The 27688-nt window shown below is 53.1% G+C and overlaps 1 protein-coding gene across 9 annotated transcripts; it reads left to right on the top strand.

Annotated features, from left to right (window-relative positions):
- The first annotated feature begins 9274 nt into the window (after positions 1-9274).
- Positions 9275-26243, top strand: Pwwp3a (PWWP domain containing 3A, DNA repair factor). Of its 9 annotated transcripts, none has more exon segments than NM_001108736.3 (14): positions 9277-9301; positions 10984-11090; positions 11630-11715; positions 12694-12764; positions 14470-15306; positions 16360-16473; positions 18875-18945; positions 21224-21300; positions 21760-21820; positions 22759-22834; positions 23228-23278; positions 23634-24070; positions 24319-24407; positions 25912-26243. In NM_001108736.3, coding segments are annotated over 13 exon segments (2085 nt in total). In that variant the 5' UTR covers positions 9277-9301; positions 10984-11033; the 3' UTR covers positions 25970-26243.
- Positions 26244-27688: the final 1445 nt, after the last annotated feature.

The raw sequence follows: 27688 nt of genomic DNA, 5'->3' as shown, positions 1-27688 counted from the left end.
GTTACCCCCAGCCCGGGCCCCCAAATCCCTCAGACACAGACTGTTGGCCAGAAGCTTATGCCAAGTCCCCAGTCTCGATGCCTGAGTCCTGTCTCCTCTCCTGGCTGGGTTGGGAACAACCGGAGCCTTTTTACCCTGGCTGCACTAAGTGTTTTGGTCCCCATCTCTCATTCAGCAGGCATCCCCCGGTGGTCAAGGTCCAGGCATTCAGGGTTAGGTGACTAGGGTGGACTGGCTGACTTCTGTGTCCCCCAGGAAAATGACCACAACAGACAAGATGAGCAAGGATTATCCAGGCCGGGGAAGGTGAGCTGGTGACCCGAGTGTGCAAGGAGGAATTGCCTGTGGTGGGTGCTCAGGTTTCCAGAGGATAGACCTCTGGAGTGGGGCTCTGGGAGCTGATGGGACCTGGATGGAAATGGAGGCTGGGAAAGACTGAGCATGGAGGGGGACAGAACTGTTGCTTTAACCTGAAATACTACAGGTGGAATCCAGAGCTTCTGCACGATGAACAAGAGTTCTTGCTGACCTTGGGCTAGCCCCTCACTGGGGACGCTAGGCGGGACTCCAGCCTGACCGCGCCCCCTCCTCTGACAAGAAATTGTGTCCTTGGGTTGGGGATTTAGCTCAGCAGTAGAGCACTTGCCTAGCAAGCGCAAGGCCCTGGGTTCGGTCCCCAGCTCCAAAAAAAAAAAAAAAAAAAAGAAAAAAGAGAAGAAAAAAGAAGAAAAAAAGAAAAAAAATTGTGTCCTTGAAGAGATCTAGAAAATTGGGTGTGGTGGCACATGTTATTAATACCAGCCCTGGGGAATTGAGGCAACTGGAATTCTGTGAGTTCAAGGCGAGCCTAGTTGAATTCTCAGCTGGCCAACATTACAGTAGGGAGACTGTATAGAAAACAAAACAGAAAGAACCAAGTCCAGGTCTTACACAATCCTTTAGAACTTGTGGATTTGCTTTCTTTACATTTTTATAACATTTGTTTGTGTGTGTGGTGGTTGGCAGTGGGTGTGTATATGCAGGGTACAGCACTCATGTGGAGGTCAGAGGACCACTGCAAAAAGTGTCTTCTTTTTTTTTTTTTTTGTTCTTTTTTTCGGAGCTGGGACCGAACCCAGGGCCTTGCGCTTCCTAGGCAAGCGCTCTACCACTGAGCTAAATCCCCAACCCCTTCTTTTTTTTCTTTAAAGACTTATTTATTTATTATAAGTACACTGTAGGGCTGGAAAGATGGCTCAGTGGTTAAGAGCACTGACTGCTCTTCCAGAGGTCCTGAGTTCAATTCCCAGCAACCACATGGTGGCTCACAACCATCTGTAATGAGATCCGATGCCCTCTTCTGGTGTGTCTGAAGACAGCTACAGTGTACTCATATATAATAAATAATTCTAAAAAAAATAAATAAACAAATAAGTACACTGTAGCTGTCCTCAGACACACCAGAAGAGGGCATCAGATCTCATTACAGATGGTTGTGAGTCACCATGTGGTTGCTGGGATTTGAACTCAGAACCTCAGGAAGAGCAGTCAGTGCTCTTAACCCCTGGGTCATCTCTCCAGCCCAGAAACTGTCTTCTTTAACTGCCTAGCTCCACATGCTTGGCTGAACCTCTCCTCACTGAACCATCTTTTTTTTTTTTTTTTTGGTTTTTTTTGTTTTTTTAAAGATTTATTTATTTATTATATGTAAGTACACTGTAGCTGTCTTCAGACACACCAGAAGAGGGCATCGGATCTCTTTACAGATGGTTGTGAGCCACCATGTGGTTGCTGGGAATTGAACTCATGACCTCTGGAAGAGCAGTCGGGTGCTCTTAACCACTGAGCCATCTCTCCAGCCCCCTCACTGAACCATCTTACCAGTCCTGAATGTGACTGTATTTCGAAATACTTTTGTTATTCGGGGTTCTTTAAAGTCACAGAACTTAGAGACTGAATCTTTCGGCGTATATAGAAAGGGGGTTTACTGGAATGACTTACAGGCTGTGGTCCAGCCAGCTCAACAGTGGAGCAGGCAGGGAGAATTCTCCTCCTTCGTGTCTTTATGCAATCTTCCAGCAGATGATATGGCCTGGATTAGAGGCGGAGTTTCCCAGCTGGATCAAAGTTTTTCTACCTCACAGGTCCGGGTCGGCAGTAGGTCATCCCACGTCAAACTAAGCAAAAATCCCTTCCAGGTGTGCCACTCAAGTTTTGGGTTTTACTTAATTCCAGATGTAATCAAGTTGAAACCAAGAATGGATAGATATCGGGGTTGGGGATTTAGCTCAGCGGTAGAGCACTTGCCTAGCAAGCGCAAGGCCCTGGGTTCGGTCCCCAGCTCCGAAAAAAAAAGAAAAAAAAGAAAAAAGAAAAAAAAAAAGAATGGATGGATATCACAGTCTTGTAGAAAAAAATATTTCAAATAAGGTCATCTTTGTCTAAAGTGTGGCCTCCTAACTCCATAGATTAATGTCCTGGTGAAATAAGGGGACTTCTGGCACAGACCCAGAAGAGTGTGGAGCAGAAGCGGGACCCAAAGTGAATCAGTTACCAGCCAGGGGATGTCTGCAGTCCCACACCCCAGAAGTGGCAAAAACCCTCCCCAAGCCCGGAAAGGAGCTACAGTCTCAGAGACCATCCGTAGCAGGCAAAACCACGCCTCTGCTAGAGCACAAGGCAAATCATAGTCAGCTGCTGTGGACAGTCCGAAGCAGCCCCACATCCCACGCCTAAAACGAGAATCCCAGAATTGTCACTACATCTTGGTACTTGGGGTGATGCGATGGCAAACTTCTCATGTCGTCATGGCATCCCCAGGGCAGTGTTGTTGATCTCTGTGTGGCACCTGGGTGGGGCACCCTATAAAAACATGTCCTTGGAGATACAAAAGTCACCGACTGATGCCACTCTACTTTGTCTCATGAGGAGTGACACAGATTCTGAACCCCACAACTAATTCCAAGGTAGGATCGCTTGGTGCTCTCCAGGTGTAAGGGGAACAGAAAGAAGTTAAACGTCCCTTTGCGGTACTCAGGACAAGATGGAGGGAGAAGGGCAGGCTGATGGCTGAGGCAGGCCTGTGATCTTCTGCCTAAACCAGTGCTTCTCAACCTTCCTGACGCTATGACCTTCAGTACAGTTCCTCGTGTTGTGGGGACCCCAGCTGTAACGTTATTTTTGTAATTTTCTAATTACAAAATTTCATGATTTTAAATTCATAACTGTAATTTTACTACTGTTACGAATCACGATGTCAACATCCATGTTTTCACATCACCGTATGTGGCCCATGAAAGGGCCATTCTACCTTCGAAGGAGTCAAGACCCACATGGTGAGAACCGTGCCTCTAATTCTTTAGATGTGGTTTGGGTTAGGGTTCCTCTAGCCAACTAGACTTCCTCATGTTTCTCCCTTCCTCCGTGGAGAAGCACTGAGATGTGGGGATCCCACCCAGTGGCAGGGGTGTTTATGTACCCCTTATTTCTGCAGCCTGTACCTTGTGTGCAGCATGGAGCCATCTTGCTGCACCCAGGGTACCTGTGGGGGTCAAAGGCCCTGGCAGCCCACAGCCGCGCCTGTAGGCAGGGCTGATCCTGCCTCTCCTCCCTGTGGGTGTTCACATTGTAGACCTCAGCAGAACAGACATACACAGTGTCTCTTGGGGATTGGGGGCTCCCGTTTAGAAAGCGGTCTTAGTGGAAGTGACTCTTCCTCCAGCGGATGCTGGCTGAGGTCTGCACATGCGTGGCTGGTGTGGTGGAGAAGCTCTTGGTGTGGAGTATGATGGGGTTGGGGCCATGGCTCTGCTGAGCACACCACGGCGCTCAGGACACCTCACCCTATGCCTTCCTGGATATTTTTATAGATTAATATGGATTCTTATATAGGAATCATCTTTATTATTATTTATCGAGCTGACATATCCCTGGCATGCACTCTGGAGACCAGGCTGACCTGCCCCTGCCTTCTGAGTGCTTGGATTAAAGGTGTGTAGCCCCCATGCCCATCTCATGTTTCTTGTTTCTTCCGGTAAGACAATTACTGCAGGTCCAGTGTAATCAATGCAAAGAGAAGGTCAAAGACGATGAGGGAGCCGATGGATCTGCCCGTTGCCCACTCCTCTGTGGCAGCCCCACACTTGGATCCATCCACGGCCAAGGGCGATCATCGCTGGAACCAGCGTCTTACTTATACACCAGGTTGTGCCTCGCAGTGGGGCGTGCCTTTCACCCAGGCTTGTGGGTTGAGGCAGGAGGCAGCCCTGAGTTTAGACAGCCTGAGATACATTCTGTGTTTCAGAGCCACAGAGACACTGATTGGAACTAACTAACGAAATCTAAGCAAAACAGCTGGATTTACTCCCAGCACTCGAGCAGAGGCAGGTGGATCTCTCTGAGTCTGAGGCCAGCCTGGTCTACACAGTGAAACCTTGTCTCAAATTAGCAGCCCTCCACCCACTCCACCCACCCACAGACACCCTTACCTAAAGCAATGTATGATGGCGGATGCCTGTCATCCCAGCACTGCTGAGGCAGGAGACTCAGCTATTCAAGATTCAACAAGGCTATATGAGACCTCATCTCAGGAAATGTAGAAACCTTGTGCACGGCATGCACACACACACAGACACACACACAGACACACATGCACCCCTCACCCTCACAAACAAAACTAAGGGCAGGGGCCCTGGCCCCACCCCCATTTCCATTAAATCCAGGCACCAAAGAGGGGAAGGTGGTGGCAGCAGCCGGAGCCCACATGAGAACCCCGTTCTCCCCTAGACTCCCAAAATATACTTTTGTGTTTTAATCATTCGCCGGGTGTTGCTCAAGTGTCTCAGGGACTCAGGACGTTTAATTAGCCATCTTGGTATCCTTCCTTTGTGGAAGACAGGCATGTGTCTCTTACCTGTGGATGTCAGCCCAGGCTGGCTCTAGCAGGGCCCTGAATCCTGTCTGTTTCTTCCTTCTTTCTGAACAGACCCGGTTCAGAAAAGGTCTCCCCCATAGTCCCTGCATTGCAGCCGCAGGGCCTGAGATCGCAATGCCCAAGGTCAGACGCCACCCCATCTGTTCCTGGCTCTTGATCTCAGGCCGCGCCTCTCGGAGCTTTGCTTGTTCCATGACAGGTTCCCGTGTCGCCCTGTGGAGGAGGTTGGTGTGCCTTTGCAGGTCCTTTTATCTCCTGTCCTCTGGGCCCCCTCGCCACCTCCAGGACTAATTAAGGCATTTTCCTAAACAAGCCTGGTTGCATCTCAGAAAATGAATTCTGAAGCCAGCTGGTGAAGTTAAGTCCCTCCCTTGCTTCTGTCATACAGAGTGAGGGACTGAAGGGTACCCGCAGCAGACTAGTGTCCCTGGAACGCTAGGACCACAGGCTGATGATTGCATCCAACCCAAAAAGCCTACCACCTGCATTACAAGGTTGGAAACAAATGTCCCCAGGGCTCGGTGACCAAAGACAACGAGTTTTTTTGTTTTGTCATTTTTTTTTTTTCTTTTCTTTTTTTCGGAGCTGGGGACCGAACCCAGGGCCTTGCGCTTGCTAGGCAAGCGCTCTACCACTGAGCTAAATCCCTAACCCCTGTTTTGTTTTTTATTATTTGTAAGTTTTGCTTTGAGACAGGGTCTCAGTTAGCCCAGGCTGGCCTCAGATTTACTAAGGAGCTAAAGATAACCTTGAACGCCTGATCTTTAAATTCCTGTCTCTGCCCCACAAGTGCTAGGATAACAGGCATGTGGAGGAACAAGTGAGGCTCTTTCCCAGGCCGGGATCCTGTGTGACTGGTCCTTGCCCAGACAGCTTTGGCCACTGAACTTTCCTCAGGGCAAATCTCCAGCAGTGAGAAATCTGAAGAGGGCAGTTGCCAGATTCTGTCGAGATGCAGGAGGGACTGAGTCTATCCCTGCTGGGCAGCAGCCTCAGTCACATTTGTACCCCACAAGTGGCCAAGGGGACACTTTCTTTCTCCAACCTTTGCTAAAGTGTGTATGTGTGTGCATTCTGGGAACCAAAACACAGGTCTCTCGCAAGAGTGGCAGTCTGCACTGTTAACCACAGCTCCACCTGTGTATGCATCTCAGTGTCTGTGCCTGTTGGCCAGCATGTCTGTGTGTATGTGCACATGGAGGCCAAAGGTCAATCTCCAGTGGTGATCCTCACTTCTCACTTCGGTTTTGAAGACAGGGTCTCCCACTTAATGTGGAGCACAGCCATCGGCCTCGGCTGGCCCACCAGTAAGCTCCAGCATCCAGAGAGAGGATTAGAGGCAGGCCAAATCATATCTGGCTTTTCTCATGGGTTCCTGGGATCGAACTCCGGTCTTCACATTTGCACAGCTAGCGCTTTACCTCCTGAGCCATCTCCCCAGACTCTTCCTCTTTTGAACCACGAACTCGGTCTGAGACTGAAGCCTGTACACACAGCTAGTCCAGGGAACTTCCAATTGTGGATGCTCTGAAAGACCACGTCAGAACATCAAAATCTCCTCTGAACTAAGGCAGCACCAGTGTTCCCAATATCCAAGACCCTAGTTAGGCTCTAAGGGGAGCTCAGGGGAAACCTGGACTGTACCCCTCCCACTTGTTAACAGAATTATAGCACCCACCTACGCTGTGCTATGTCCCTGCTCAAGTTTACTGTTGTCCAATCACAAATGTGTGTGAGGTACTAGCCTGAGGTAGGAGAGTCAGGTCAGAGCAGACAGGACAGTCACATCATGGAACCTCTACCGGACCCCAATGGGAAAAGACACGGGAAACTGTACTAGCAGTGGAGGCCAAGGCCTAGGTTACTGGGTGCCTGGCCCTGGATTAGCTGTTGACTGAAGCTGAAGGGTACATGGTGAGTGGGTTAACCAGGGACCAAGTTAACTGACGGATGGGTTGACCGGTAAATGGCTAAACTGATGAATGGGTTGGTTAACTGGTGACTGGGTTTAACTAATTCCCTTACATTACCATATCTGGTTCTCACTGCTTCTACCTTGTTTCCCAATTGTGAACCTACGGAACCAGCCTTGCTGAGAGACCTGCCCATGCCACACACACCACGGACCCACTCACGCCACCTACCCCACTGACCGGCTCACACCACCCACACCACGGACCCACTCACACCACCTACCCCACGGACCGGCTCACACCACCCACACCACGGACCCACTCACACCACCTACCCCACTGACCCTCTCACACCACCCACCCCACTGACCCACTCACACCACCCACCCCACTGACCTACTCACACCACCTACCCCACTGACTGGCTCACACCACCCACACCACGGACCCTCTCACACCACCTACCCCACTGACCCTCTCACACCACCTACCCCACTGACCCTCTCACACCACCTACCCCACTGACCCTCTCACACCACCTACCCCACTGACCCTCTCATACCACCTACCCCACGGACCCACTCTCACCACCTACCCCACTGACCTACTCACACCACCCACCCCACGGACCCACTCACGCCACCCACCCCACTGACCCTCTCACACCACCCACACCACTGACCCACTCACACCACCTACCCCACTGACCTACTCACACCACCCACCCCACAGACCCACTCACACCACCCACCCCACGGACCCACTCACGCCACCCACCCCACTGACCCTCTCACACCACCTACCCCACTGACCCACTCACACCACCTACCCCACTGACCTACTCACACCACCCACCCCACGGACCCACTCACGCCACCCACCCCACTGACCCTCTCACACCACCCACACCACTGACCCTCTCACACCACCCACCTGTTCACACTACCCACACCATGGACCGGCTCACCTGCTCACACCACCCACCCCGACACACACACCCTCTACCACTCTGAGCTTAAGCAGACCAATCGACAATTCTTACGTCAAGAGCATTACCTGAAGAACTAGTGGCCTGTAGCACACAAAACCCCTTTTGGCCAGTGCTGTCAGGAAGCCATTAGAACTACCATCCTAGCGTCTGGGCCTGTGATTCCTGGCCCCATGGAACTTGGGGCACAGGCCACCATCCTAATGAAACTCAGGGTGCAGGCCCGTCATCCCACCTCTGTGGCCAGCAAAGCCTGTTCTGCATTTGTAATAAGCATAGTAAAAAAACTCTTAGACGAGATGACTCAGTGGTTAAGAGCATTAACCTGGGTTCAATTCCACAATGGCAGTCACAACTTCCTGTAGTACTCCAAGATCTGACACTTTTGCACAGACATGCTTGTTAGCAAAACACATTAGAAATAAGTAAATCATTTTAAAAGGAAAAGTCGTGAGAGACCAGGTCAGAGATGTTGCACAGGCTAAGAACTTGAGTGTGAATCTCACCTTCAGTGAGGCACACACACACACACACCTTTAATTCCAGCACATGGGAGGCAGAGGCAGGTGGAAGTGAGTTCCAGGACAGCCAAGTCTACACAGAGCCCGTCTCAAAAAAAAAAAAAAAAAAACAAACCAAAAAACAAACAAACAAAAAAAAAACAGGGGCTGGGGATTTAGCTCAGTGGTAGAGCGCTTGCCTAGCAAGCACAAGGCCCTGGGTTCGGTCCCCAGCTCCGGAAAAAAAAAAAAAAAAAGAAAAAGAAAAAACAAAACAAAACAAAACAAAAAACAAAAACATTGTGGGCAGCCAAACTGGAAGCTTCCAGTTCCAGAAAAGTCCATGGAGGTCCTGAATGCAGCCCTCGCGCCTCTCCCCGCCTTCCCAGTCACAAGCTACCTTGGTGACCTAGATCTCACATCCTATTTCCACTCCAGGACATGGCCATCCTCACTGAATGTTTTTTTTTTTTCCCTCATGGGTGGGATAACTGCCTTCTGGAGTCTGTCAGGAGTTCATGAGGCCTTCATCATCCCAACTCCTCCCCACCCCCTTGTCTTCGCACAACCGCTCGCAGGCGGGAATTTGACTGGAAAAAGGGCCAGCTCTCCCTCTCAGGAACCACGCAGGCTGTGGGAAAATTGGGGCGTGGATCACGGAGCCATCTGTGGGAGGGGCCAAGACGTGAGCTCTATCTTCTTATTGGCAAGTAGCGGGGGGGATGGGACTTGGATGGGCCTCGGGGTCTACCCAGCCTCGGGCCCAGGGGGAGCCCTCACTGCGCACTCTACAAGTTGAGGAGCGGGAAGGCGGTGGAGGGCGTGACCAGTGGATCGAGGCGTGGCCCGCGGAGGTCGCGCGCTATTGGGGGCGGGGCCGAGGCGCAGGTACGCGGCTTCCATTGGGCGGTCGTGTGGGCGGGGCTCGGCGCCGCTGTGAGGCAGGTCCCGCCCCCAGCCCGCGGGGATCTGCGCGGCGGCGGAGGCGGTGAGCGCGCGGGCTTGCGGCGGCGGTTGGCGGGCGGGCTTCCGCCGTTGGGACCGCCGCGGCCTGGTCGCTCAGGCTCGGACGCCGCGTCAGGCGGGCTGGGGGTGGGTGAAGCCCGCTGCGGCCTTGGGAGGGCCGGGCGGGGCGCAGGCGGGGAGCCTGGGGAAGGGCGGCGGCTATGCCGGACCAGCTGGGCCGCGGCTGGTTCTGCGCAGGGCCCACGTGCAGCCGAGGCCCTTGGAGGCTGAGACCCTCCAGTTTCCTGCTGCGAACCCTGTATTTCTGACCTAAATCCCCTTCTCTGCAGCCTGAGCCCCCAACCCTGCTGAGAGCTTCGTATTTCCGGCCTGGTCCCTATCTTCTGCAGCCTGAACCCCATATTTCCGGCTTTATACCCCTCTTCTGCAACATGAGCCCCAAGTTTCCCACCTTCTCCCCCTCTTTACAGCCTGAACCCTGGTCCCCTGCTGAGACCCCGAGTTTCCTCCTGGAAGCCCCGTATTAACCCGATACCTTGACCTCTGCAGTATCAACCAACATTTGCCTTTCTGTACAGTCTGAATCGGGAGTTAATTGCTTGGTACCCCATCTCTGCAGCCAGAATCTGTGTCCTTGCTGAGGATTCTGAATTTCCTGCCTCATTTCTTCCCTTTGGATCCCCTCTCTGCAGTCTAAGCCCCAATTTGCTGCTCAGACCTTATCCCTGTTGTGAACCCCGAGTTTTGAGTCAAAATCGCAGTCTTTGTGGCCCACATTCCCTCTAGCCTGACCTCCCGTTCATTGCTTTAAACCTGTATTTCCTGCCGAACTCAAGTTTCTGCAGCCTGAATCTCAGTCCCTTTGGTGAACCCGGTCTTTGCTTCCTTAAGTTACCCACTTCTGTGGACCTGATCCCTGCTGCAAACCCCACGTCTTCTACCTGACTCTCCTACCTCCTCCCTTACCTTGGACCCCATATTTGCTGCCCAAGCCCCAGTCCCTGCTACCTGAGCCTCATCTTTTGTTACCTGAATTCCCATAACCGCCGCGGCCAGCGTCCTTGTTGCCTCCTGAAACCCCAGCCTGCTTTAATGAACTCCTGTCTTTGCTGGGAACCCTGTACCCCTCTGGAGAGCCTCTCCTGCTTCTATGAGCCCTTCTACCACATACACCCTTGTTTCTGCTGGTAGGTCCTCCTTGTCCCTGCTGCTGCTTTGCTCCCCCTCCCCCATCTTTCCATTTCTGGCCACAGCCCTGGCTGCTTCTGCCAGAGGTGTCTTGTCATGAGCCCTGCATCTGTCCCTGTCCTTCCAGGGAATGGGGTAGCCGTGTATGTGAGGTATGTTGTATGCTGCAGCCACCCTTGAGCCTGAGGCAGGGAGCGCTGTGAGCTTGGCTTGTTCAAAAGGAAGGCGTGCTGCTGCTGCTGCTGCTGCACATTCCCTCTCAGGATGTTCTGTGTGCAACCTTGAAGAGGGAATCTGTTGAATTTTATTTACAGAAAACAAGACAAATCCCCTCAAATCCCAGGGTCCTGCACTTGACTGTCACTTGGCTTTTTGCCCAACATCTCAAGGCCAGGCTCTGAATTGACCTGTGTCCTAGAAGCTGTGTGTGTGAGGCTAGCCCCTGCCCTGGAAGATTGTCTGTGTGAGCTTCAGTGAATGCAAGCAACACCTTTCTAAAACACCATTTTGTTGCAGGGACCTCTGGCATCAGTAGCACCGTGAGCCCAGACATTCCTCTCTGAGTCATGACGGATGCCAAGTATGTCCTCTGCCGATGGGAGAAGCGACTGTGGCCTGCAAAGGTGACAGCCCTAATTTTCTTAATTTCGGGAATTACAAATGACTTTGGGTGACAATAAAGTCTTTATCAGACTGTTTCCTCAGAGTGATGCTGGGAGAGAGCTGAGCCTGAATGCTGGCACCCGGACCTGCTGGCACGAGTCCCAGGGTTCCCCCTGCTCTGTGGGTTTCGGTCTGGTGTTCAGGAAGCCCTGTATCTAGAGTCCTCTGTAGTTATTTTTCACACTAAGGCAAAACCACCTAGGAAATATAAGCCATCCGCTCTAAAAGGCTCGGAAGGCTGTGTCCACAGGCAGTGGACACAGGAGCCCCAGAGGAGTAACTGGGGTTTGGGGAGTTCTTTGTAGCAAGACCACAGGAAGTGCAGTGCTCCGAGGCCCTGTCCAGGCTGTGGGTTCAGGCACCTCAGCCTATGCCTGAGTGATTGCAGTTCACATCAGGTTTCTGCTAAATCCGTGGCTGCTACCTGGGAAGAAAGGCTTGGCGCTGTCCCTCCACTGCCTAACAAGAGTCCTTTTTGTATTTTTCTTTTTTCACATAGGTTTTGGCCAGAACTGAGACTTCAGCAAAAAACAAGAGAAAAAAGGAATTCTTTCTAGATGTTCAAATACTCTCACTAAAGGAAAAGTTAAGTGTGTGTTTTTGTTGTTTTTCTTAATACATCTTTCCCCTTCTGTCTGAGGTTTCTGATGACGCTTTTTAGAAAAGAAAGAGAAGCCTGCTTCTTCTGGGCTTATTAATTCTCTGCTTCTGCGTTTCTATCTAAGAATCTTGTGGGGAGTACAACAGATTTTACTTGACACCAGTTTCAGGCTGAAGATCTTATTTGAGGTGCAGGGGATCTGGGGCGTGGGATTTCAAGGACGGAGAAATTATCCCCAGGGGTCCATTCTGGGGTATCCACTCCCACCAAGGACTCTTTTCTGATCCGCTGGTGCCAGGCCACTGCTCCACTAAGAAAAAAAAAGATTTTTACTGCTGGAAAGGCAGATGGGCAGCAGGACTCTGTCCTGCACCTGCTAACCCTTCATGGGTCACCAGCAAGGACAATGTGGGTGTGGGCCTGTGGTGTGGTCCTTTCTTCTGAAGAGTCCACTGGCTGCCTGTCTCCTGGGTCCCTCCTGGCTTGCTCCTTCCTGCCACTGTCTTCAGAGCCCGCCACCACGGGAGAGTCCCCAGCTTCCCACTCTCCCTGCGGCAGGGAAGGTAATTGAATACTTGAGTTTAAAAGGAAAGCAAGTCCTTTTAAACTAAAACGTGCCTGCTGGGCTGTAAACAGCTCTTGGTGACATTAGCGGCTACTCAGAAAACCTAACAAAGGAGTTATTTGTGCAGTTGGAAGTCGGATTTGCCTCATGAAAGTCCCAATTTGAATTTATTTTTGCTTCTAACTCCAGCCCGACCTTTTCTTTCTTAAAAGAGGAGCAGAACTGGGGGGGGGGGGGGTGCATACCCACCCTGGTTGGCTGTGCCTGTTCCCTTGGGCATAGCATCCATCCCTGTCCTTCCTTCATGGTGACTTTGGGTGTGAGTGGAAGGTTGAGAGGGACGTCTGGACAGTTGGTTTGCAGACTGCTGACGCTAACCAGCTCATTGTGGTTGCAGGATCCAGGTTAAGAGCTCAGCCGTGGAGGCACTGCAGAAGTCACACATTGAGAACATTGCCGCCTTCTTGGGTAAGAGCTACAGCCAGATCACCAAGGTGCTACGGCGGCAGTGGTGGCAGTGCAGCCACAGGCCGCTCCTGATATGTGCTTTGTTCCAGGGAACCCCATAGAAGGGAGACATGGACTTGCTTGCTTCCCCTCCCCTTTTAAGGCAGGGTCTCAAGTAGCCTACGTTGGTCTTGAAAGCACTGTGTAGCAGAGGCTGACCCTGACTTCCTTCCTGATCCTGCCTCCCCTTCCCAGCCACTGCTCCTGGTCCTCCTCTGGTGCTGGGGACAGAGCCCAGGCCCTTGTGCATCTGCGTGTTTAAGCCTCTTAGACCTTCCCCAACCCCAGCGCCGGGGAATGAAGGCAGTCACTGAGCTTCACCGCTTCTATACGTTGTGTGTTTGTTTCTCTGCTTTGAGTTGGAGTCTCATACTGCAGCCAGCCAGGCAGGAGAGTGGTGCCGTCTTCCTGCTGGAACCCAGGGCCGGGCTCTAGCTGGGGGACCTCCACACCACCCAGCTACCTGTTTCATACACTTCTGCCCCAAACCAGATCTGCCAACTGGGCCTGGAGGACGGGAGAGGACGCCTGCCCAACAGGAGGGTCCCACACAATGTGGGGATGGAAATGGACAGAGGCTTGGTCAGGGGTGACTAGGCAGTCAGGGTGAATGGGGTCTTGCGTCTCTCCTAGCCAGGCCACAGACACTCAGCATCCTGAGCAGGAAATAACAGGCTGCGGCTGTCGCTGTGACAGGGAACCCTGGTCACAGGAAGCCTTGTATTCTGTCCCGGGACTACAGCATGCATACTTAACATACAGAAACGCACGCATGCAGACATATGAACAGACACATGTATACGCAACACATCATGCATAGTATACAGACATACGTGCATGTATACATAAAGACAGACACACACACACACGTATAGTATACATACATTGCCAATTACAAAAAGCCCAGGGGAGTGAGGACAGAGTGGTCAGCTTCCATGCTGCTACCTTTGTGTCACCTAGAGGTGCTGTGGGTGAGTCATGCCGGTTGGGACTTCGCTTCCTTTGTATGTGTAGGGCCTCAGTTCAGCACTTGCCACCATTTCCTCTTGTGGCTGAGCCAGCCTACTATGCACTCTGCTCTGGACCTGGCACAGGCGTACATGGCGAAGTGTGTACCACCCAGCAGAGCCAGGCATGAGCTGCTTCCTTCCCTCAGACTGAGTCACAGCAGCAAAGACACGCTTCATCCTCAGGAGTCCACGGCTGCGGGGCAGCTGCAGGCGGTCAGCACCTGCATGCAGACTGAGCATGGGCGCCCTTGGGTGGGCCCAGAGTGTGGGAACTGATGGCTTGTGAGCCTGGTTTAGTATTTGTCAAGCAGTTGCCAAGTGTGGGTCTGATGGAGAGGTGGTGCGCCTGACGAGTGTGGAGCTGTCCCCGCCGCCCGGGTCAGACAAACAGTGCTGCTCGTGTGAGACATCAGATCCATTTGTGTAGTTTTGCTCTAGGACTTGGGGGAATTTAGCATTTGCCAGTCGGGCTGAAGTCGGCCTGGGTATGTTATCCTAAGTCATAGCCGAGTTAATGTATAGCCATCTTTACCTTTGTCCTCCTGTCACGGGGATGGGTGCGTGCACTCAGTGCTCACTGAGTATTGCTCCATGGCTGTGATTGTGAGCCCTAGGCATCCAAGTGGAACCCTCACTGTGTATCTTTGTCCCCACAGCCTCTCAGAATGAAGTCCCAGCTACTCCTCTGGAGGAGCTGACTTACCGACGGTCCCTGCGAGTGGCCCTGGATGTCTTGAACGAGAGGACCAGTTTGAGTCCTGAAAGTCATCCAGTCGAAAATGGGAGCACACCATCTCAGAAGGGCAAGCCAGATGCAGATGTGGCCTCGCGGGTCTCTAGTGCTCCTTCTCCATCTTTTCTCAGTGAAGATGATCAGGCTGTGGCAGCCCAGTGTGCATCCAAGAGGAGGTGGGAGTGCAGTCCAAAAAGCCTGTCGCCGTTGTCTGCCTCGGAAGAGGATCTCAGGTGCAAAGTGGACCCCAAGACAGGCCTCTCAGAGAGTGGAGCCCTGGGGACTGAAGTGCCTGCCCCCACTGGGGATGAGTCTCAGAATGGCTCTGGGTCACAGCTGGACCATGGACAGGAGAGCACAACCAAAAAGAGACAGAGGAATTCGGGAGAGAAACCTGCCCGGCGTGGAAAAGCAGAGTCTGGCCTTTCCAAGGGAGACAGTGTCGCAGAGAGCGGAGGACAGGCAAGCAGCTGTGTGGCCCTGGCTTCACCCAGGCTGCCCTCCCAAACCTGGGAGGGGGATCCATGTGCTGGAGTCGAAGGCTGTGACCCAGTTGAGTCATCCGGCAACATCAGGCCGCTTCTGGACTCTGAGAGAAGCAAAGGACGCCTCACAAAGAGGCCACGCTTGGACGGAGGCCGGAACCCACTGCCCAGACATCTAGGAACCAGAACTGTGGGGGCAGTGCCCTCCCGTAGGAGCTGCTCTGGGGAGGTCACGACGCTGCGCAGGGCTGGAGACAGTGACAGACCAGAGGAAGGTAACCACGGACGGGGACGCCTGTCGTGGGGTGCCGAGGTGTGCTGTGGGCAGTGTCCCCAGGTCTGCCCATCCCCCTAAGGGTAGAGTGGGAGCTAGGCCGAGCTAGCGTGGCAGCTGGTTGGCCCTGGCAGGGGTCCCTGTTAAGCCCTTCTGTGTTGTTCCTTACTGCACAGTTAGCCGAATGCTCCTGGTCAGTGAGGGGTCTGCCTGCGAAGGGGATTAGGAGGCCCGGTGTCAGGAGCTGCCCTGAGGTCACACTGAGATCTGTGTGTGGCTGCAGCCAGGGGTTTTCCCCCCTCTAAACTTGTTGACCCATTGAGCTCTGGCAGGAGATTCAGAAATGGGGCATGTAGTCGGGTGGGTGTGAGACACAGTGGGACCCTTCACAAGACCATACTCTGCCCTGCGATGGCCTAAGGGAGCAGCTGGTGCCTGCCACCGTTTCTTAGGGAGAAGGGGACAGTCTCTGGCCTTGTTTGCAGTCACCTTTTGGTTCCGGGGCCCATTGTTTGCATTCTCTTGTGGCCACATCAAGCAGGGGCCTCCTAGAATCTGTACGTTTCTGTGCACTGTTCTTGGTTTCTCTCCAGTTGATTTTTTAAAATATATTTGAGGCTGGAGCTCAGCGCAATACCCTGTGTCCATCCCCAGCATCAGAATTGAAACAGTAAAAACAGGGTCATCGAGATGTCTCAGTAGGTGAAGATGATTGCCACTAAGCCTGGTGACCTGAGTTTGATTCCCTAGAACCTATAGGGTGGAGAGAATTGACTCCACGAAGTTATTCTGATCTCCATATGTGTGCTCTAGTGCACATACATGCATACACACATACAAAACTCACAAGCATGCACACACATACATGTAGAGAAAATACACACAAGCATGTACAAATACAATAAACATAGAGACATTTTTTTAAAGAAATACAAACCCAATTCTGGCCACAGAGTGCCCCCTGGTTGAATTCTGCTCAGGATCTGTCCTTTGTCTTGGACGGCCCTTTGTCGGGTGAAATGATAGACATCGTGGTGTCACCCTGTCTCAGCAGATCCTATGTCTTCAGAAGAATCTACAGGGTTCAAGTCCGTCCACTCCCTGCTGGAGGAGGAGGAGGAGGAGGAGGAAGAGGAGGAGGAACCACCCCGGATCCTTCTGTATCACGGTAAGAGGGTGTTGTACTCGAGAGCAGTGGGTAAGGCCCGTCCTCTGCAGTATCCCATAAAGCCAGCGAGGTGTTTGGTGCTGGTGGAGTTTTTGTTGTTCTTAGGGTCTCACTTTGTACCTCTAGTTGACTTGGAACTTGCTGTGTAGACCAGGCTGGCTTCTAACTCCGCAGTCTGGCTTCCTCTGCTTCCAGAGCACTGGCGTTAAAGTCGGGTGCCTCCATCCCTGGTTCTGTTCCATTTTCTTTTTTTTAAATTTTTTTGTTTTTTTAAAGATTTATGGGGTTGGGGATTTAGCTCAGTGGTACAAGGCCCTGGGTTCGGTCCCCAGCTCCAAAAAAAAAAGAAAAAAGAAAAAGAAGAAAAAAGAAAAAAAAAGATTTATGTATTTTATGTGAGCACACTGTAGCTGTCTTCAGACACAGCAGAAGAGGGCATCAGATCCCATTACAGATGGGTGTGAGCCACCATGTGGTTTCTGGGATTTGAACTCAGGACCTCTGGAAGAGCAGTCAGTACTCTAACCACTGAGCCATCTCTCCAGCCCCTCTGCTTCCTTTTCTATGCTCTGACTTGAGACTTGTCCAGAGCCCTGTGTCCTTCTGTCTCTAACAGAGGCTGAGGACTTGGGAGACGTAACCAGCGTGGAGGCCAGCATTGGCCTGTCCCCTATCCAGGCACTGAGTAAAGATGGAGGCCCATTTGGGCAGAGCTACCTTTACCAGTGGTGCAGGAGCTGATGTCTGTCCAGGGCACTGCAGCTTCTCCTTACGGGCAGTACACAGTGCAGTGCGCAGCCCAGAGTGCCGTGAGCCAAGGCTCACTGAGAGCACAGTGGTACAGCTCAGCAACTGAAGAACCCCCCCGACTGCCTTAGCTGCACACTGAGATGGGCACATCAATGCCTGGATGATGTGGGGCAGGCTAGGGGGCCAACTCACCTCCTTTCCCTTCTTGGGCATGAGTTCCCAGGCTAGGTCCTGTCTGAGTACCCCTGGCTAAGTACCACTGAGTATCTAGACTGTTACAAGGGCCTGGTGCTGATGTGAGTTGCACCTCATACGTCCTCAGCACTTGGGTCATATCTGAAGACCAGTTCAGACTGGCTGCCGAGAGACCCCAGCTTCCTGACCTTCGGCCCTCTTCTGTGTCCTTCTGTGGCAGACTTAAGCTGACAGCCTCACTAACCTACCACACCAAGTTCAAGACAATCGTCACTTCCCAGCCAAGTTGTCTCCTCAGTGGGCTGTGACCTTTCCAAGAGCCTTGTCACCTCCTCCCCAAGTGCCTCCCAACCCTGGGGAGCCCTTGGAAGCCTCTGGGTTTCATGATGGGAGGCATGGTGGTCCCCCTCCCCTCATTTTCCTGACAAAGCTTTAACAGCCTACACGAATCACACACCCTGGGATCCTTGGCAAGTAGAAAATGTTAAATTTTATGCAGAAAGCTAGGCGGGGCAGAGGGAGCCTTACCAGGTGAAGGCCAGCTTGGGCTGCATAATAAGAGCCTGCCTTAAAATAAAGGACAGAGGCAGGGCTGTGGCTCTGTGTAGAGAACTTGTCTAGCATTGCCACAGCCCTGAGTTCCATGGCACAGGGTTAGACCTGAGGGCTAGTCACCTGGGCATGTTGCAGGGATGTCATCCCAGCCCTTGGGAGGCAGGGCCATGCACTCTTTTTTTTGTTTTGTTTTGTTTTGTTTTGTTTTGTTTTTGGTTCTTTTTTTTTCGGAGCTGGGGACCGAACCCAGGGCCTTGCGCTTCCTAGGTAAGCGCTCTACCACTGAGCTAAATCCCCAGCCCCGGGCCATGCACTCTTGAATTGCAGACCAGTTTGGTGTAAGTGGAGACCCTGCCTGTCTCAAACAACCGCAAAGACTGGCGTCTCCTCCTCTGAGAGCGTGTGTTCTGCACTGTGTGACTGCTGGTTTCAGATTCTTTGAACTTGCTGTCCTGGAGAGGACAGTTTATTTTGTCATCCTCCTGATGGTATAATGTGCACTTTGGTATGGAGCTGCACTGGGCACGAACCTCACCTGGCATGGATGCAGACTGTAAATGTCTGCTCTTGGAGGATGCTAGCCTTAGGTGGGGGTTTGAGATGGAACTCTTCATCCTACTGCTGCCTTATCTCTTGGCACAGGGTGTCTGTCGGACACACACACAGTCATGGCCTTATGCCCTACAGTGGGCACTGAGACACCGTTCTCTGTGTGTGTGTGTGTGTGTGTGTGTGTGTGTGTGTGTGTGTGTGTCCACCGGCGTCTGGGTTCCTGGGTAGATGAGGTTAGAGTTGGCTTTAAATAGTGCAGTGATGAGTGGGTCTTCCTTGTCTCTTCTTGTCTGTGCTTGTGTGAGGTAGTCTGGACTCATCTGGGTTTTTTCCTTTGTTTTAATCGCAGAACCACGATCATTTGAAGTAGGAATGCTGGTCTGGCTTAAATACCAAAAATACCCATTCTGGCCAGCCGTGGTAAGTGCACCTGCCCTGGCGCCGAGCCCGTGTCCTCAGGCCGTCCTCCTGCTCGAGTAGGTAGTTTGGTAGCTCTGTTAATGCTGGAAGGCTTGGTTGCTAGTGACTCAGACATGGGCACACAGCACCAACAGCAGGGCCTGGTCACTGAGTGCCATCTCACATGGCACTGAGTGGGATTCATGCCCTGCCGCCTGGGAGGAGCCTGAGTAGTGCACTGCTAAGCTGCACGAAGGCACCAGGCCACCTTCTTCTCGCCCCCGAGCGTAGGTCTATGGTCACTGTGGGCATGATGGCGGGCGCTTGCACACTGATCCTGCACAGAAGGCTGAGGCAGGAAGATCAGGTTCATGGTGCCCAGCTACATGAGAATATTAGAGACCAGCCTGGGCTACACGAGAGCTATTTCCAAATGTGTCTCAATCCTACCAAAGATCTGTCCTATAACCTGTGAGTCTGCTCCAAGGGCAGTCCCTTAGCTACATTTGTGCCTGGCGTTGCGACCACTTCTGTGAGTCCTTCTTTAGGTGGAGACTCCATGCCCTGTCATCTCCTTTGTCCCCACCATCACTCCCCTCTCATGGGTGCTATCCGCACAGCCCAGGCTATTTTGTGGGTTTATGTCCTGTCTCTGATTTTTTTTTTTTTCCCTTAGCTTTTTTTTTTTTTTTTTTTTTTTTTTTAAAGATTTATTCATTTATTATATATAAGTACACTGTAGCTGTCTTCAGACACACCAGAAGAGGGTGTCAGATCTCTTTACAGATGGTTGTGAGCCACCATGTGGTTGCTGGGAATTGAACTCAGGACCTCTGGAAGAGCAGTCGGGTGCTCTTAACCGCTGAGCCATCTCTCCAGCCCTTCCCTTAGCTTTTTTAAGACATGGTTTCTTTGTGTAGCCCTGGCTGTCCTGGAACTCACTCTGTAGACCAGGCTGGCCTCAAACTCAAAGGTCCACCACTTCTGCCTCCAGAGTGCGCCTCTGTCGCCTTCCCTCTTGTCACCATGCTTGCTTTAAAGGTGGGGGCCAGTGCCTGGGCCACCAGGGCCACAGTCTGAGCCCCAGTTAAGTGTTGTGAAGTGGTTGTGGAATGTTGGCTGTGTATGGTGCCACAGGCCTGTCAGCATGTGGGAAATAAGGCAGAAGGATGTGAGTTCAAGACCATCCCAAGAGATGAGCAGAGGAGAGGGAGAGAGAGAAGGCCTGGGGTGAAAGCAGCGGTAATGCTAGTAGCTTGCTAAGTCGTATGGGGGCAGCTGGCCTCCCTCAGCCCTGTCTTCATGGTCATCTGCCTCCAGTGTGTCCATAGGGCTGACAGGTCTCTGGAATGACAGCCTCCAGGCACAGGGTTACACCTGAGGGCTAGTGTCTTGGGGACAGTCTGTCCTGCTCAGGAAGAGGCTTGCCAGGTTCACTGCTTCATGGCTCCATAGTGGGCCAAGTCAGCCGCACTCTGGATGCTGTGTTTCCCTAGTGCCCACTCTGGACAGTTTACATTCAGCCCAAGGCAGTTGCCTGGTATTTAGACAGAGAGGCACTGGCAGGGACATAGCCTGTTACTGAAACTCCAAGATGGGAGCCTGCATGGTGGCATTCACCTGTCATCCTCAGCCACACAGAGTTCATGGCCAGCTTGGGCTATGGGAAACTCTGGGGTCTACTCCGTGAGTCTCTGGATGCGCTAGAATGAGGGCGTGAGTTAGCTCTTAGATCCCACAGAAAGCCAGACTGTAGTATGCCTGCATTCTGGGAAGATGGAGACCCTCTGCATTCTGGGAAGATGGAGGGTCTTCAGGAGGACCCTCTAGACCCTGTGTCTGGAATTGTGCAGTTCAGGCCTCATCTTAAGTAGGGTCAGGGATAATGCCTGAGGCTGTCTACTCACCTCTGCACCCCTGCACATACAAGGATTTAAGAAGACCCAAATGGGGCTGGAGACATGGCTCAGTGGTTAGGAGCACTGACTGCTCTTCCAGAGGACCTGAGTTCAATTCCCAGCAACCACATGGTGGCTCACAACCATCTGTAATGGTCTGCCCTCTTCTGGTGTATCTGAAGACAGCTAGTGTGTACTCAAATAAATAAAAATTAAAAAAAAAAAAAAAAAAAAAAAAGACCCAAATGGAGAATTGTGGATTCTGCCTTGTAATACCACAGAGCCATGGGCAGCAGTGGGGTCACACATACCCCGCCCCAGTCCTAGAGCAGCCCTTGGAGGAGGTGGAGAGCTCCCACTCTGCCCATTGTTCATGCCGTGGTGTTCCACTCTGCCCACAGGTCAAGAGTGTCCGGCGGAGGGACAAGAAGGCCAGTGTGCTCTTCATTGAGGGCAACATGAATCCCAAGGGCCGAGGGTTAGTGATCACTCTCATAGTTAGGGCATGGGCAGGAGTGGGAAACCTTTGTGGTCCCCCTGACTAGAGCTGCCGACATGGTCCAAAGTCCACAGTGTCACTTGGTATCTCAGCCAGATGGCTAGAACTGGCAGCTAGGACACACTGTCCCTGCATGCTGTACCAGAGCAGAGCTACCGCAGACCATGGTTCTTAGAGAACTGCCTCTGGCCAGTCCTCGCCCACATCAGCAGCACAGTGAGCTGGCCAGCCTGTTCACAGTGGCCTCAGAGCCCCTTCCGGTACCTTCCAGAGGTGACCTTGGGCACCTGTGTGCACCCAGGGTGGCTGGTTGGAGTAGGGACCTGGGCCCCCAGTGCTATGGAGGTGCTCCAGTCTAAAGCAGGGTTAAGTCTCGGAGGAGGGTCCCTCTCCTGGGTTGAAGCCATCTGTGCTCACCTTGGCCTCTGCTCTGTCAAGAATCACCGTGTCGCTGCGACGGCTCAAGCACTTTGACTGCAAGGAAAAGCATGCACTACTGGTAAGTGGGGCCATGCTCTGTTGGCATTGGGAGCTTTGCTCTGGGGTGTATGTGTATGTGTACACACGAGTATGCACATGTATGTGTGTGAGTGCATCTGTGTGTATGTACATATGAACGGATGTGAAGGTGTGTGTGTCTGAGGCATCCCTGTGCAGGTCAGAGGACAGCCCGGTGTCAACTCCTTCCCCTTATTCGAGGCTCTGTCACTGGCCCTTGTGTTTCTGTGGATTCTCCCGTCGCCGAACCCTGTCTCATCCTAGAAGAGGGCCAGCACTACCACATCTGACTTTATGTGGTTCTAGGGATTTGAACTTGTTTTCCTGGATAACCTTTGTCTCCCTGGCCAGTAAAAATTATTTTGTTCTATTGACTCAAACCAAAATCAGATCATGGAGTGACAGTCTACCCTGTGTAGTTAGGTGCGCAGCTCCTGCTTGTAGTCGTTGTGTCCGTCTCTCTGAGAGGCAGCCTTGGGAAACACCAAGGCGAAAGGCAGGTCTGCTTGCTGTGGACACACACCAGACGCATCCACACCCAGGCAGTGATGTGTGCAGGGTTAGGCTCTGACCCTCCCACACCCCCCATGGGAAGGCACCACGTCTGCCTCTGGCCTCCATGTATGAGCACACACAAGTCTGGGCGTGGGCCACAGTTAGGAGGATTAGGAGTTCAAGAACCAGCCTTGGTTACATCCAAGGCGTGGACTACATGAGACCCTGTCTGAAAAAGACCAAAAAAGTCAATTGTTGGTTTAATGGCTTCCTGAAGCCTGTAAGTACCTGCCTGTCATACCTCCTAAAGAGCCAGGCTGCAGTGGAGTGACTGTGAGCCCTGGCCACACAGCTCCCACTTAAGCCTGGGAGCCTAGGAAACTAAGGTTGAGCGCCTTTAGGGCTGATAACAGCCAACTCATGCCCAGCTTTTGGGTTTTGTAGGACAGAGCCAAAGAGGACTTTGCCCAGGCTATTGGCTGGTGTGTCTCGCTTATCACTGACTACCGCGTGCGGCTGGGTATGTGGGCTGCACCCCAGGGAGTGGGTGGTGTGAGGTGGGGGTATCATGTCATTGGAGCTATTTATTGAGGACAGGATGGAGGGGCCAAGACAGATGTGGTCCTAGCCCTATATCCTCTCTTGGCCTGGCTAACCTGAGACGCTACTGCCTCTGGAAGGCCGGAGCAGGCGCAGCCCTCCTGATTGAAGGCCCTACAGTACCCCCTCTGGGTGGTAACTCTGGCTGTTAACCTGAACCTCTGGCAGCTCCTTCTGGGGCGGTGGACAGACTCGCACCCCACGGTCCTGCCTCAGGGTAAAGCACAAAGCAGAAGGCTCCTGGTCAGGAGTCCTAAGCAACAGAAGCAGCAGCGCTCAGTCTGAGTGTAGCCTTCTCCTGTGCCCTCCACAGGCTGCGGCTCCTTCGCCGGGTCGTTCTTGGAATATTACGCTGCTGATATCAGTAAGTATAAGTGTGATCTTCAACATGGGGTCTGCTTTTGGTCCTCGAGAGACCATCTTCCTAAGTCTCCTGCTGTCCTGAAGTGCCAATTCCATCCTGTGCAGAGCTGTGACCTCAGCTGCCATCATGCCCTGCATCCCCGTCAGGTGGCAGCTGTGTGCTGGGCAGGGGGTAGCGAGATCTAAGGAATGCTGCTGCCTTTACACTGAGTAGTTCAGCTGACACACTCAGTGCTTCTCCGAAGATTCTCCCGGTGCGCATGGGAGCTCGGGAGAAGGGGTCAGTGATGGAGGGGAACCTGAGGCTGAGGCTGGAAAGGGAGGATGTAAGCTCCGAATTTGTGCTCCTCTTGCAGGCTATCCTGTGCGCAAGTCTATCCAACAGGACGTCCTGGGGACCAGGTTTCCTCAGCTGGGCAAGGGGGACCCTGAGGAGCCTATGGGGGACAGCCGGCTGGGACAGTGGCGGCCATGCAGGAAGGTGCTGCCTGACCGCTCCAGGGCTGCCCGGGATAAAGCCAACCAGAAGCTGGTGGAGTACATCGTGAAGGCCAAGGGTGCAGAGAGCCACCTGCGGGCTATCCTGCACAGCCGCAAGCCCTCACGCTGGCTGAAGACGTTCCTGAGCTCCAATCAGTACGTGACATGCATGGAGACGTACCTGGAGGATGAGGCGCAGCTGGATGAGGTGGTGGAGTACCTGCAGGGCGTCTGCCGAGACATGGATGGCGAGATGCCTGCGCGCGGCAGCGGCGACCGCATCCGTTTCATCCTGGATGTGCTGCTGCCTGAGGTGAGGGCCCATGCTCAGCACCGGCAGGGCCTTGTGCTGCGTCCCTGCTTCGGGTTCAGGGGACAGGTGCGGAGATCAGTCGGTCACTTAGAGGAAGAAGCTGCCAGCCTGTCTGTCTGCCTGTCACTGTGTTGCTGTGGATGGGACATGCTCACAGAAGTTGGGTGGTTTTGACCATACACAGGAAAGGCCTTGTACATGTCAGGTTAGCTCTGCTCACTGAGCCATGCCTGACCCCCATTCCACAGGCGATCATCTGCGCCATCTCGGCAGTGGAGGCAGTGGACTACAAGACAGCCGAGCAGAAGTACCTCCGTGGCCCCACACTCAGCTACCGGTAGGTCCCCTCTGCCATGTGCTGTGACAGGGCTGCCAGTCCCGTCCACAAGTGGTACAGGCGCTGTCTGTCAGTGCACCGGTGTGGAGTCATCTGGTCCTTCTCTCCAGGCAGGGGCTGGACAGAGGCCCAGGTCTACAGGCTGTGTTCCTCTGTGGGCCAGGCTGGCCACAAGCCAGGACCCTAGGGCAGGGCCACAGCCTCCTCTGCAGTCACGACCTTGTCGTGTGCTCTGCCCGAGACCCCTGTAATCTCTTGTTGAGGCCTGTGCCCCGCCTGCTCCCCTGTGGCTGATAGAGAGAGCACAGAGCTAGATTAAGAGGCATCATAGCCGTCAGCAGGGCAGCACATTGAAGCTGTCTCTCCTGTCGCCTACAGCACTCCTAAGACGTGTGGCCCCAGAGCCTCTAATCCACCTCTGGGCATGCTGCCAGACTTCAATGGGAGGCAGGCAGGGCAGTAACAAGCAGAGGATGCCACTGCAGTCACAAATGGGGTCTCCATCCAGTCCCTCATGCCAGATGCATTGCCTCTAAAAATAAGTTGGCATCCCCAGCAGGACAGTGAGGCCACTGGCACAGGGCCTCCCAGTACCCAGGGCAGCCACGTTAGGTGGCGGTGTCCACTGACCCGCTCACTCTGGGCAGACCCTAAGGCTGCAGCCCAGTCCCAGCTCTGAGCTGTCAAGGGCTCCACACTAAGCACATGAGTGTAGCGCTCTCACTCCAGCACTTGGGAGGTAAGGAGGAGTCTGCCTGGGCTGGAGAAGCTCTCCCAGTCAGTAAAAGGCTCAGACATTCTGGGCTAGCTGTCAGCCCCCTAATCAGCAAATACCATGTTCAGTATGGGGGATGGAGGGACATGCCTGACATGGCCTCCATATTGTGATATGTGTGCATGGATACTTGTATGTGCCTGGTGCTTAACGATCCCCTGGAAATGCAGTTATGGATGGTCGTTATGCAGGCACCATAGGGGTGGGTGCTCGGAACCGAACTCAGGTCCTTGGTGAGGTCAGCAGGTTACCCCAGTCTCTGGGCCATTCATGCAGCAGCTCCTGAGATAGTTTCCTTAGAATAAGTGTGATCGGGCAGAGCGAGGGTAGCCTGGGCTATGTGAGATTTGTCACACATAAAGAGTCAGTCTGGGGCTGTGCTAAGTGGTCGGAGCCCCATGTTCCATCCCCAGGTTTCCTTAGAAAGTTTAAGGCCACAGACAGAGTGCAGTAAAATTTACTGTTTTTGTGTCAGATGTGTGGAATCAGCAGCTCTTTGTGCCCCACGTCATCACCCTTCCCTTTAGGCTGCGACCCTCTCAGCTTCCAGACTGCAGTGTCCCCGTGGATGCCGGCATTGCTGTCAGCTGCTCCGCCATTGCAGGCCATCTTTGTTCTCCATTAGAGCAGCGGTGCACACCGCTCAGCCTGCGTCACTGTGCTGATCGTTCAGAGTTGCTGGTGTCCACTTGGCCCGAGAGTCTCACAGCAGTCTCTTGTTTCTTGAAGGGAAAAGGAAATCTTTGACAATGAACTCCTGGAGGAGAGGAACCGTCGCCGTCGCTGATGCCGTAGTCTCCACCTGGCCAGCACCGTGTCTGTGGCCTGCCAGAGGCCTGTGAGAATGTGCTAGAAGCAAGAGGCCTAGTAATGTGCTGACTTTGATCTGTGCATGGGTTCTGCGTCTTCAGCCCTGAGCCTGGGAGATCAGAGGCCATCTTCACACTAGAAGACTGCTGCATCTATGAACAGCTGCTTCTGGAAGTTTCTGTGTGTGTACGCGTGTATGTTTGGTTTTATTTTTTTAATTATTATTTTGTTTATAAATGCGTTTGAATGCACATGTGTCATGGTCATTGCAGTGTGGCTGGCATGTACGCTTAGGTCTTGTGTTGCTTGGTGTGTCAGCCCTACAGAGTTTCTGGAAAGACTGATTTGAACACACAGTTCCCAGAGCATTGACATGTTTCCCTGGCATTGTTTTGCTTATTTCCTCTCAATGGTTTCTGGAATCTTCTGCCACTCCTGTGTGGTGAGCAGGAGGTAGGGACCCTTGCAGCAGCAGTCTGGCCACAAGCCAGGCCCCTAGGGCAGGGCCACAGCCTCCTCTGCAGTCACGACCTTGTCGTGTGCTCTGCCCGAGACCCCTGTAATCTCTTGTTGAGGCCTGTGCCCCGCCTGCTCCCCTGTGGCTGATAGAGAGATCAGGTGGGAGATGTTAGGAGGGTGGGAACACTTTGTCTACCGGCGACTGTATAGTCTTGCAAGGATGGACAGCCCAGCTGCACTCAGTCCCCACCCCTATCTCCCCAGTCCCCACCCCTATCTCCCCCGTCCCCACATAGCCAAGCACTGAATCTACCCAGGGCGGCCATCGACTTCTCGCCTGCCCCCCGCCCCCAAACCTCCTGGGCTGGGGTTGGTGGGCATGATAGCAGGAAAAGGCAGATTCCCACACTGCTGCCATACTGTGTGCATGGACTCATGGTGGCTGTGTGGACTCTGTCTCCTAGGAACAAGGATGGAGCCACTGCAGCAGTGGATGGTGCTGAGCTGAGCTGTGCCTGTCAGCCACAAAGCCCCACAGGGACACTTCAGCCAGGGGCTTGGTTACTGGATAGGGAACACATGGATGCCTTCACACTTGTGGCCATCCGGAGTGAGATGGGGACATGGGTTCAATGGCAATGATCAAGCGTCACTTGAGACACCTGCATCCAACAGCTCACTGTGCCAGGACGGTACAGGACAGGTGGCCTGTCAGGATAGGTCCGACAAGGCAGCATTGTCTGCTGGCCTCTAGGCTCACACTTTACCATCTGTTGAAATTGGGGGTGGGGGCACAGCAGGTCAGAGGCTTGGTTTAGGCTGCAACTTGTCCTGCCACCCACAGGGGTCACTTGTGGAAGGGACACGATTTGAGGTGTCAGAATATTGCTGTCAGGGCCTCTGAGCAGAATGACGAGAAGAGACCTGGTGCTTCCTGTTGTCACTGGGAAGTGGACCTGCCCTTGGTCCATGTCCAGCTCTGGCAGGGAGTGGGAGGCCTTTCAGAATGGCAAGGAGCCCCGTGCATTTCCTCTTCAGTGCTGTGCACCTGATGATGGCCTTAGAGTTGGTTCTCCCCAGAATAGGCTTGTCTCGCATCAGAGTGGCACTGCACCTGGCTGACAGTGCCCCACTGCTGCCTGCCCCGTGTGGTGAGCCTGGGCAAACAACACGCAGCTGTTGTCCTGGGAACCCGACGCTGGCCATCCTGGAGACAGACACAATGGTCACAAATTCA

This window comes from Rattus norvegicus, chromosome 7, assembly GCF_021556685.1.
Source record: "Rattus norvegicus strain SHRSP/BbbUtx chromosome 7, alternate assembly SHRSP_T2T, whole genome shotgun sequence".
NCBI lineage: Eukaryota > Metazoa > Chordata > Mammalia > Rodentia > Muridae > Rattus > Rattus norvegicus.
The sequence above is the reverse complement of the archived record's forward strand: the minus strand, read 5'-3'. Positions and strand labels throughout refer to the sequence as shown.